The following is a 12489-nucleotide window of genomic DNA, read 5'->3' as shown; positions in this document are numbered from 1 at the left end:
GAGTGAAACGTAGCCCCTAACCCCTAACAAACCAGCCAGGATGATGGTCATCATCTTCTAAATTGCCAAAGGTGCTGAAGCCAATCTGTAAGGAACACAACAAAAACTGATCCGTTGTGAGTAATTAAGTCCTCATGCAGCAGCACTTTGTAGTAAGCATTAGTCAGGTTGATGGTAGAAAAAAAAAAAAAAACAGTACAACTTTTTAGAGCATAGAGTAGTTCAGCCCACGATCACTGCTTTATCTGTCTAAGGTCAACGCATATCCTAATTTTACCTGACTTTTTCTGCGTAACAACAATTGGTGACACCCATGCAGAGGCATCTATGCTTTCTATCACCCTAGCTGCTTGCAGGTGATTTAATTCTTCTGACACAGCACTAAAGAGTGAGTAGCAACAGAGAGTGGCAGATGGCAAAGTTTTTGGCGCACAAGTGTGACCGTTTCATCCAGCTTTACACGGTGTATAAACTTTTAGCACATCCGAAAGTTTTAGCACAATTTGAACAAATCTAAACTCAGTTGACTCAGCAACAGTACACTGAAAGACTGGCACAGGAGAAGCAGGCACAGGAAGGGCATTAGGAGGCAGGACTTGATTGTTTTCTAACCTCACATGCACTGCATTTGGTCCCTCCCCATGAGAGGTGTCCCTTTGTCCACAATGAAGAACGTATCAGGAACTGAGTGGTCATATGGGGAAATGTTCGCTGACAAACATCCAACCACCGGAATATGGGCTTTTGAATACATCACAAGCCTGGCTGTGTGTTGCGACATTACTGAAACGGCATGCATAAGTGCTGTAGGGCAGGGTAAATATGGAAGACCCACTGCCAACCACTAAATTCACCACACAAGTCAGAAGTAGACATAGTCACTGTGCTTGTAATACTGGGAGTACTAGCTGAATATTCGGTGTACAGTACAGTAACTTCTGGTAATTACATTTTAACGGCACAGTTTAGCATAATGTCCAATCTTTTTACACTTCCTGGCTGTAGCAGTTACAGCCGGGCAGTTCACAGCATTAGATAAGTGTGCCTCTGATCCATAGAGAAAGCATGACTTCCACTTCCCCATCTAAGCAAAATTAAGAGGTGCATGTGACGGCTTTCCCGCTTTACTGTGTGCGGCACCGCTTGTACGGGGGCAGTAACTTGGTGGGAATATGAAATGGATTTAGCCTGATCAGCAGCAGATTCAATCTGGCTTGCTATCATAAAAACTCTGTCCAGTGTAAGATCAGTTTCTAGTAAAAGTCTCTCACATATTAGTGAGCTAAGCACATTCTACTAACTGATCGTGAATCATTTTGTCAGTACTGGCACCAAATTCACATGAAACAACAAGCTCTTGCAAAACGGCAATGTACTTTAAAACTGTCTCGTTAGGTGCCTGACAACGTCTACGGAAGGTGTGGCATTCAGCTACTATGTTAGCTTTTGGCACAAAGTAGGCTTTCAGTGCACCATCTGCATCCTTATACGTTGTACCTGTGTTAGGCAATGAGTAGAAAATCCGTTTTCCCTGTGTGCCAAGGCTGTGAAGCAGTACAGCTCTCTGTCTTTCGTCCTGTCAGGCATCCCTTGTAGTAGGGATGTGACAGTGAGGAACATTTCTCACCAGTTAATCGACATGGGACAACACCGGTAATACCGTATTCCAATCAGAACACAACACTTTTCAAAATAGTAGTCAAAAATACAATTAATTAATGAACACAACAAATGATTAGTTTCTAGAACCATCTTTGCGATGACGAATTAAATCCTATTCAGCGGCAATTGCACTTGGTTCTTATCAATCCTTATAACGTTGGAGTTTTTAGGTGCTCTGCACCAGTAGACATGCACCGTAAGACTAACAGAGCGAGCATTTTCAGTTAATTCCTAAAGAAGCTCAACTTCCATAGGAATAAACTGAAAATGCTCGCTCTGCTCCGCACCAGTGGACACGCACCATTATGAATGCCTGTGCGGCCGTGCGCATTTTACTTTAGAATTAGGGCAAATTCGGGGGCGGCAACTGCTTGAATGGTGGGTTTGATATTCTTAATGAAAAACACAACAACAAAACAGTACAATGACAAACTCGCTTAAATAGGCGCTTTTACATTTTGCTTTGAAAACAAATCTCCTGCCATCGTCTTGTCAGTCAGTGATGCGAAATGGGCGAAGTGAGGTGAAATCTGACTCCTGTTGCTGATCTGTGCAGCGACTCTTGTTCGGTTCACACTGAATTGAGCAGACATGTCCAGTTTTTAATTGCAGTGTTTGTTTTCTAACTGAACTAAATATTTTTTATTACTATAATAAAAGTGCAAGTTGCAAGTGATGCAGCTGAACACTAGTAACACTGACTATCGCAGCAAGTCTACCCAGTAGCATCAATAAATATTAGATATATCCGCAGCCATGTGCTGAATGGCATAGCAGGCTTAATGGGGCAATGCAGGAAAAAACTCGGGCAAGACACGTTAGAAACAGCCATTTTTGAGACCAACTATAACGAAAAAATGCCTAATCCTCATTGCCAATTTGTGATATCTGTCAAGAGTTATAAAACAATGAAGCACAAGAGACAGGAGAAGGGAACTTCATCAATCTTGTTTACTCATTTACTTCTGTTCTCACACACGTTACATCAGAACACAACACTTTTCAAAATAGTAGTCAAAAATACAATTCATTAATGAACACAACAAATGATTAGTTTCTAGAACCATCTTTGCAATGACGAATTAAATCCTATTCAGCGGCATTTGCACTTGATTCTTATCAATCCTTATAATGTGATTTTAACATTATAAATTAATTGTATGTTTTAATATATATACTGCCCTCCAGTCAAAGTTGGAAATTTCAAGCTATGAGGGAAAAAATGCTTCTGTATGAGTTCTTGTTTATCTATCTATGATAATTCAGCAATATCACACAAGCAAGAGTTCTGTTCTTCCTAATATCAGAACGATTGCAAATGTGACTGATTTTATACAACAGTTCAATTAACAATAAGTTAATATTAAATCACATAAGAAACAACATTGTCAATATTTATTTACAAATGAAAATAGTTCTAAACAAAGCAGAACTGTAGCGTTTCTCCGAGCAACATACAACAGTGTTTTGTTTCTGAATGAATCTGTGTTTTTGAATAAAGCCATTCATTCAAAAACGTTGAGCAAATCAATGCATATAACTACTGTTCCCAGAAGGAGGGAAACAAGGTACAACAGATGACTATGGGATATCGTGCTCTTGTGCCATTTGCTATAGACACCTTTATTCACGCCTGAAAGGCCAATGACGCATGACCATGTGGGCAGGGTTACCTGCCAGTCCAGCTCTTCACCGAGCCTCCGACTGTTAGGGGCTCAGAGGTGCTGTACCTCACTTTCACTTTCCTCCTTCTGGGATCAGTAGTTATATGTATAACTCATCATTCCCATTCAGTCAGTCACTCTATGGGACATATATTCACGCCCCGCAAAGTCGCTGAACTAAACGCAAGGGACAAGCACCTCTACATACCCCTTTTTCAAGGGAGTGGGGAGTTGGAAAACACAACAAAAAGCTGGTCAATGCGCTTTTGCTGATGCCAGTACAAACGACAGGGCAGCCATAGATTCAAGGATTCTAAAGGCTCAAATGGATGTTTCACACATAGCCTCCAGACCTACCATAAGGTCATGATGGCACCATAACATTTTATAATGAGCCTAAAAACAGGTGGAGAAAGAGCACTTGAAAACAAAATCCACTAGATAGTGCACATGCGCCGAATGCATCTTTCCACCCACGTGACCAAATGAGCATACTTTGAAAGGCTCACGCTCTCAACCGTGCGTGAGACAGAGCGGAACACAGAATATCAAGTAATGTAACTACTGTTATATAGAAAAATGCAGTCGATGGCACCACTGGAATCATGTGAAAAAGCCACAGTGTAAGAGCGTGTGCATGCCACCGAGGCAGCAGCGAGGATCCCCAGTCTTCAACTGGGGAACCCCTGCGTCCTTTTGCAAACGTTGCTGTATACCCAGGGGGCAAAGGGGGTTTAGCAGACATGGGCTGCTGTAAAAGGTTGTCATATAAAAATGAAATCTATGATGTCTGAGGATCACAACCTGGGTGGACAACCCGGTCAACAAGCTGCTGGAAACATGTAATTAGGGTCAAAACAATGCTACCTCAAATTCTGCTTTAACTCCCCGGAATCACCCAAACATGCTAAAAAGGTTTAATTATATTCATGGATCCTGAGCCATATCTCCCTGATACTTTATGCTAGAAACAAACTGAGCACACCTTTCAAAAGAGTGGAAGATAAGCTTTCATCTGACCTTGATTGTACATGTAATTAGAATGTAACAGTTAACAATGCCTCTTAATTCATAGGTAGGCAAAAAAAAGAACAAATATTGAACATTCCATTTGTAATCGGTAGCATTCTTTTCTCTTTGTTGTTGTTAAAATAAACAAATTACCATGTGAAGTTAACTTTTACTAGATGAAATCATATTTTGATCATTTTCACTAACCAGACAGTCCTCATGGCCCATAACACATTTAGAGGGAATTCAATTTCAAGCCTATAATAGCCTGTCAATTCAAACAAGATCCAAGAAAGAAGTTTACCATTAACTGGTGTCAATTGTATACTGCTCTGTTTCCGTATGTACAGTATATCGTTTGCATATTTATGCAATTTCTATTATTTGTATTGCAATGTCTAGTATTTCTAATATTCTTTCACAAGTGGGATAGCTTTATTTATTCTATCGAAATAAAAAAAAAAGGATTTGAGGATTTTGGGTTAGGCTGGTTACTGTTCAGTCCAGGTGTTTGGAGTGTGAGACAAAGGTACTGACAAACTAAATGTTGAAAGACTAAAACACACAGGAGTCATGTGTGGAGTAGGTTTAAAAGTATTTACTGATTAAAACAGTTACATTAAGTAGCCATTTGTACCAAAAAAAAAAAAAAAAGATTAATGAAACAGACAAACAGATTACAATTCAGGGTGATAACTAATTTCTGTAATAATGTTTATACAATTTGTTTAGCTGTTTTCGGAGTCACTGCTGCTGTCGCTGGTCTCTAGTGTTTCAGCATGAGGTATTCTACTACATTTGGTTGCCAACCCCTGGCAACGGCATCCTATGTAGCTTGGAATTGCCCTCTTTGCACAGGAGCAGTTCTTCTGACAACCTTTAACCAGAGATGGGCACAAATACATCAAAAAGTATTTAATTACAAATAACAAATACTTACTCATCAAATGTATTTAAATAAAATACTGCTGTGAAAAAAGTATTTAATTAAAATACAAGTAATTTGTAATTTGAAAATACAAAAAAAATGACAGTCTTCTGTAGTGTGAGAGTAAGTGTGGCGTTAGATACATGCAAGAGTCTAGAATATTGCAATATCATTGTTTAGTGCAGAAGATGCGCTTTTAACGTACATGTTGCCACATACTGTCATAATAAAAGATAATTACGCATATAACACTATATTTGTATTATATTACACAAAAACTAGTTAACGCTGCTGTGAGGGTGTTTCTAATAGCGCGGCTGTGACAAAGTTGACAACTTTCTCTCTTCCGACTGACATTATCTATTTTTTTACTCTTTTTGAAAGTTGTGAAAACGCTGTTGTGGCGTTTTTCTTTTGCTATTTGAGCAAATTGGAACACAAAAAAATATATTTAATGTAGTCTTTCATTCACTGCTATAGAAGTTTACCCAACTATGATGCCTTCCACTTCTGAGAAACCCAGAAATTTATTATGGATAGATGCACTTTTATGATGGACAGATGCACTTTTATGATGGATAGAGGCACTTTGATGAAAAATATATCCATTGACTGTCATTATAAAGCTTGGAAAAACCAGGACACTTTTTAATATAACTCTGATTGTATTCTTCTGAAAGAAGAAAGTCATATACACCTAGGATGACGTCAGGGTGAGTAAATCATGGGCTAATTTTCATTTTTGGGTGAACTATCCCTAGGACCATAGACATAAAATACAAATAGGACTACCAAATTGCCTATCACAGTTTTTGGCAAGTAAATCACGTGATGTGACACATCCTATTGACCCTGTTCACATTTCTGGGTTTCTCAGAAGTGGAAGGCATCATAGTTGTATTAGTTATAATACAAATATAGTGTTATATGCGTAATTATCTTTTATTATGACAGTATGTGGCAACATGTACGTTAAAAGCGCATCTTCTGCACTAAACAATAATATTGCAATATTCTAGACTCTTGCATGTATCTAACGCCACACTTACTCTCACACTACAGAAGACTGTAATTTTTTTTGTATTTTCAAATTACAAATTACTTGTATTTTAATTAAATACTTTTTTCACAGCAGTATTTTGTATTTTATTTAAATACATTTGATGAGTAAGTATTTGTTATTTGTAATTAAATACTTTTTGATGTATTTGTGCCCATCTCTGGTTAAAGGTTGTCAGAAGAACTGCTCCTGTGCAAAGAGGGCAATTCCAAGCTACATAGGATGCCGTTGCCAGGGGTTGGCAACCAAATGTAGTAGAATACCTCATGCTGAAACACTAGAGACCAGCGACAGCAGCAGTGACTCCGAAAACAGCTAAACAAATTGTATAAACATTATTACAGAAATTAGTTATCACCCTGAATTGTAATCTGTTTGTCTGTTTCATTAATATGGCGAGATATGGCTCAGGATTCATGAATATAATTAAACCTTTTTAGCATGTTTGGGTGATTCTGTGGAGTTAAAGCAGAATTTGAGGTAGCATTGTTTTGACCCTAATTACATGTTTCCAGCAGCTTGTTGACCGGGTTGTCCACCCAGGTTGTGATCCTCAGACATCATAGATTTCATTTTTATATGACAACCTTTTACAGCAGCCCATGTCTGATTTCCTAAAAAACAGGTGTTTTGCCCCCTGGGTAGTATAATAGTATTAGTATAGTATAGTATTAATAGTAGTTATTAAGATTAATATGGTTTGGAATTGGTAAAATGTGCCTGGAAAAAAATATGATCAGAAAATCAACGTGCCTAATAATTCTGCACGCACTGTATATACAGTATTGCATTTTCCTCCTCTGTCACACAGCCCAACTGTGAGGTTGGTGGTTCTAATGCATTTTGATTGTTTTGACAAATCAACAAGAGGCATTGTATACTGAACACACATTTTCCTTTATTGACAACATACTTAAAACTGAACCCTCTATCTTGTAGGGTAATTTTTACCCAATCTGGATAGATTGGCAGGCGTCAAATAGAACTTCTCTGCTTCTCTGTATCAGGGCTGGCCACTCAACAGACAACCTTTGTTGCCGCTCTCCGACATAGATCAATGCAAGGGCCCTCAGTTCACTTCCACCCACCACCTTGGGGGAGCCGTGATCTGCCCTGCTTAAAAAAAATATCGTCAGAGCATTCATCGCCCACCCCGACTCCAGCGAGACAGAATCATCCCCCTGACAGTAAAAGTTCCGCTCAGACTAAGGGCAGCCAGAGGAACCTTGTCGTGAATACTACATCAACACTCTTCGGCCTCCACACGATTGTCCCAACTCTCTGAGGCCTCCAAAAATGGCCCCGCCGAGCACATGCTACACATGCGGAACGATACATCTGCCGGCAGTGTACACATGCTTTGGGGTTGGAGAGATCCAGCCTAGAATGGACAATTCCAAACACACTGGACAGTGCTTGTGAGTATACCATAAACACCCACATGCCATAGGTCAGGGGCGAGAACTTATGTTCAGATATTTCTCATGAAAAAATGTATTAGCCATTTGTTAGCCATGCTAAACTTGAGCTAAAAACGTCTCTTTTATGCCTTTTCCTTCAACATGAGTCACCACCATGGGATTTCTTGTTAATGTGGCATTTTTTGGACATTTTGTTTGAGAAAAGTTTATTAGCCCTTCGTTAGCAAAGCTAAACTTGTTCTAAAAACGTTCTCATTTCTGCCTTAGTTTCGACAAGAATCATCACTGTGGGATTTTCTTCTCATGAAAATGTGGTGTGATGGTGTTCTAGCAGCACAATGAAGAGCTGAAGAACAAAGGGAACACATGTAACTGAATTTATATGCTGTGGGCGGGTAAACAACAGTATACAAACGTTGTCATCCGTAATTGGCCTTTCAGGCGTGAATAAAGGTGTCTTTAGCAAATGGCGCAAGAGAGCGATATACCATAGTCATGTGTTGTACCGAGTGAACTAATTGAATGGGAAAAGTCACTTGCTTTGTTCCTGAATGAATCAGCCATTTTGAACAAATCAAATAAATGATTCAGTGACTCAATCAGTAGCGTTCAGACTGTCAGTCCAAATTAGATTTTTGTGAATATACGATTGAAATCTGATCAGATTTAGCGTGAACAGCAAAATAAATCACATATAATCAGAATTTTACAAATCCGTTTCAAGCTACATTCGTATGTGGTTTGAAATCATATTCCAATAGCATTTCTGGAAATCCATTTCAGTCTGGCCGCTCTGCGGCCGGTTGCATAAACATAGCCATAATATTAAGACAGTGTCTTAAGTTCTAGTATGACCTACTAGCAGATAGTCAGGGGCAGTCAGTCTTAGTTTTCGGTATCAAAGTAGGCTTATCTACGTTTTTATGTAACTGATTTAAAAAATCTATGAACCGTCTTAAAGAAAATAAATTGATGTCTAACTTGTAAGACTAGTCTTAGAGGTTTATGCAACCGGCCCCTGATCGTATTTCGCGTGGTTTATGTGACTGTCTCACACCACATAAAATGCAAACGTCTTTATAGGAAACATGCTGAAAGTCGCTGCAGAAACAAGGGTGCGTTGTTGCAGAAAATGACGATATGTTTTGTATATGTAACGGAGACATGTATTAAAACTGTCAGAGACAACAGCACGGAATAAAGCCACATATACCAGCCTCCTATGTTTCTGCTGCTGCCTCATAAGATGCAGTAGTCCAGAGCGGCAGCTACACATAGTCATGCTGTAAATAAGACAACATCTGTATTGCAAACCCCTCCATGTGGCGGTTGTTGTTGTTGTTTTTGACGTACACCTGTCAATGCAACGTCATTGCCATAGAAACCAATGCAGATATTCCGGAAAACAAAAGAGCTGCATGGACACACAAATCAGATCTGAACAGTTGTGATTCAGTAAGGACGTCAATCATTTTAGATCAGATTCCAATCGGATACACAAATAATCGGATTTGGACTGGCAGTCAGAACATAGCCAATGAATTGCTGTCACCTATTGGCAGTTTTATTTTACCCATTTAAAAATCCATACGACCATAAAAAAAAAGAAAGGATTGTATGAATTGTATGGGTTACTGCCGTGTTCGTTTTGTGTGGTTTTTGAAGCATCAACTTTGAGAGACCCATCCAACTGCATTACTCACATGGACTCTCAGGAATTGTTTATTTCTTTAAAAATCTCAGTTTGTGTTAAACAGAAGAAAGTAAGTCACAGATGTCTGGGATTGCATAAAGGTGAGTAAATAAAGCTACCATTTTTGGGTAGAGTAAATAACGGTCCTTTGTGGTGCCAAAAACTGACTCCCCTGCTTCTCTCTACACATACTGTAGGAAAAAGAGACTTGACAGAGCACATTTAATGACATTTCTTTACACGCTTAAATGTCATTTATTTAAATGGCAAAACGTTATTTAAATTTAAACTACACAGTTATTGAATTTCTCAAATAACTGCAATTAGATAAAATACCCGGATCAGATGATTAATCAACAATTGTTATAGGCCTATGTGGTAGTGCATTAATTACTATGTATACAGTATTACACTAAGAGAGATCATTTCCTGTCACGACTAAAGCGATTGGGCTTTTTGGTGTCAAAGCCACACAATATTATCTGTCTCTGAACACTGGACACTACGACTGAGTACATAAACTATAAATAAGTTTGAGCCCTGAGTTTGTGTATGGTGCATTTTCTGCTTTCTCTAATTAGAAAAACTGTTTGCATTAATGAAGTGAGAGCGTGTTTACATTAGAGAGACAATGTTTGTGTGGCAACGTGGGCTTTTTGTATACACAGTAACCTTGATGATAATTATGGCAAACTTGCAGAAAAGCAACATTCACAGCCAAGCTGCAAATTATACAACCAAATACAGTGGAGGGAAATGATCCTTGAAGTGAATTAATTAGTGTCAGTTTCGTTAACAAACACCAAACGCTTGTAGGAAAACTTCTTTTTAAACTGCTGAAGAACTGACAAAACCAAGAAGGTATTTGAGATGTATGACATTCATTTACATAAACATTAAACAGTGCAGTTCTCACCCAGAAAACAAAAACAGATGGGCAGTGGAAAGACAGTTCAACATTTCAGAACAACATTTTTATACGCACACCATATATACCATTGCAATTTGTTTTATCATGGTTAACATTATGGATCATATCTCATTTGTTGATGACCCACATGCAGATGAGTAAAGTGCTGATTATATTTGTCAAGCAATTATCTTGAGGAGTCCAGCCGAGTAAAAAAAAAAAAAACTCTTACAACAGCACTTTTATTCTTTAATGCAACAAAAAAGGAAAGAAAAAGTGATTTCATGACCCGCAAAGAGGGCTGAGTGAACTATGAAGGGATGGATAGGAGACTCACACAGGTCTGCAGATGACCAGATCTCCTTTGTTGGTTCCATAAGCAAGCCCAAGCCCCGGTTCTGGTAGCCAACGTGCAGAATTTATACTGACATGTCTCCGCTGGTCTGGGGCCATTGGATACACCACATCAAACACCCTCTGAAAAACATACAAGAACACACCTGTTTAAACTGTCCCACAGCCCTCTTAGTAGTTTCACTCATTCTATCAGTCACCAGAACCTCCCTTTATCCTCTCCGCTGTAGACTGCAGTCTGTGTCAGATATGACAAGCACTGCTAGCATAACTGAGGAGAGGCTAAACTGTGAATAGTCAAATCTCTTTCTCCAAAGTACTCTTTCTCTTTCTTTCCAATCCATTCCCCCGTCCCTGTCTGTCAGCCTTGGCATACTACTTACACTCCACTGGCTCTAGAAAAAAAGGACAAAAATAGGACAAGTTCATGTCTGCCAGGGAAAGAGAAAGCGGTCTCATTCATCTGCAGATGAGTGATCAACAGACAAACTCTTTCTCTCTCACTTTACTCTAGACAGAAGAAATTCAGGACAAGGATAAAAGCCACAAAGTACACTGTTCAAACAGTGTATTTAAAGGAATAGTTCACTTCAAAATGAAAATTCTGTCATCATTTACTCACCCTCAAGTTGCTTCAAACCTGTATGAATTTCTCTCTTTTGCTGAACACAAAGGAAGATATTTTGAAGAATGTCTATAACCAGGACAGTTGATGTACCCCATTAACTTCCATTGTAGGAAAAAAAAATACCATGGAAGTCAATGGGGTCCATCAACTGTTTGGTTACCGACATTCTTCAAAATATCTTCCTTTGTGTTCAGAAAAAGAGAGAAATTCATACAGGTTTGAAGCAACTTGAGGGTGAGTAAATGATGACAGAATTTTCATTTTGAAGTGAACTATTCCTTTAAGGGAAGAAAGACAACATGGACATATAAACAACATTAAAGGCTTGATTTTCACCACAGCGGGACTTTAAATATTACACTGCTCATATAACAATTAACTGCAAGTTTTCAATCTAAAAAACAACCTAATATGAAATCACCTGTCAAGATTACTAGAGAACATTGACAGGTAAGTGGCATGACGAGTACTTTTCTATAGCTTGAGAATGAAATTTGAAAAATGTACAAAAAGTTGTTCACAGTTCAAAGTTATTCAAAGCTGGAGACAGAGCCTTGGGCTAACCTTTGTTCATTTTCTTTCTCTCCGCACTCCAGTGCATAATTAATCCTGGTAATAAGCAGACACATTAACGATGCTGACACATTCAATTCATTCATTAACTACCATAAGAGAAAATATCACTTCAAATAAACAAACAAAAAGACCTCTAATAAACAAAGACAAGAGGGGGAAACAGAACATAATCAAATTACATAATATAAAATGATGGAAACTAATAAATAAACATACTGTGAATGAGAAACGTCTCTATAAACAAACAACCAAAAAAAGAAATGTATTAAATGTGCTGTTGCTATAGTTACAGCTGAAATGAGGCACGTTGCTATGGCAAATGTATGTAGTGGTTAATATGCATTTTGCACCTGTCCACGTTTTTTTCCCCATGATTCATAGCAGAAGCCTATTGTCGTTTTAAGGTGCTGGTGTTTTACGTTCACATAGTATCATTCAATACATTCATTTTACTCCATGTAACAGTGTATAGAAGCCCTAAGAGGCCATGGATTATTATTTCTGCCCTGTGTTCTTGTGACTAAAACTTAATTTATTTGTGACAAATGAAAAAAAAAAAAAAAAAAAATTCTTCACAATATC

The 12489-nt window shown here is 38.4% G+C and overlaps 1 protein-coding gene across 2 annotated transcripts in view; it reads right to left on the bottom strand.

The window, feature by feature from the left end:
• ambra1a (autophagy/beclin-1 regulator 1a) overlaps positions 1-12489 on the bottom strand; it is a 101277-nt gene that overhangs the window by 33781 nt on the left and 55007 nt on the right. For both annotated transcript variants that reach the window (XM_082161750.1, XM_082161751.1), the window contains one exon: positions 10687-10826. In XM_082161750.1, coding sequence (XP_082017876.1) covers positions 10687-10826 — 140 coding nt within the window. The remainder of the gene's footprint in view (positions 1-10686; positions 10827-12489) is intronic.

Source organism: Leuciscus leuciscus (assembly GCF_965113295.1).
Source record: "Leuciscus leuciscus genome assembly, chromosome: 2".
NCBI classification, from domain to species: domain Eukaryota; kingdom Metazoa; phylum Chordata; class Actinopteri; order Cypriniformes; family Leuciscidae; genus Leuciscus; species Leuciscus leuciscus.
The sequence above is the reverse complement of the archived record's forward strand: the minus strand, read 5'-3'. Positions and strand labels throughout refer to the sequence as shown.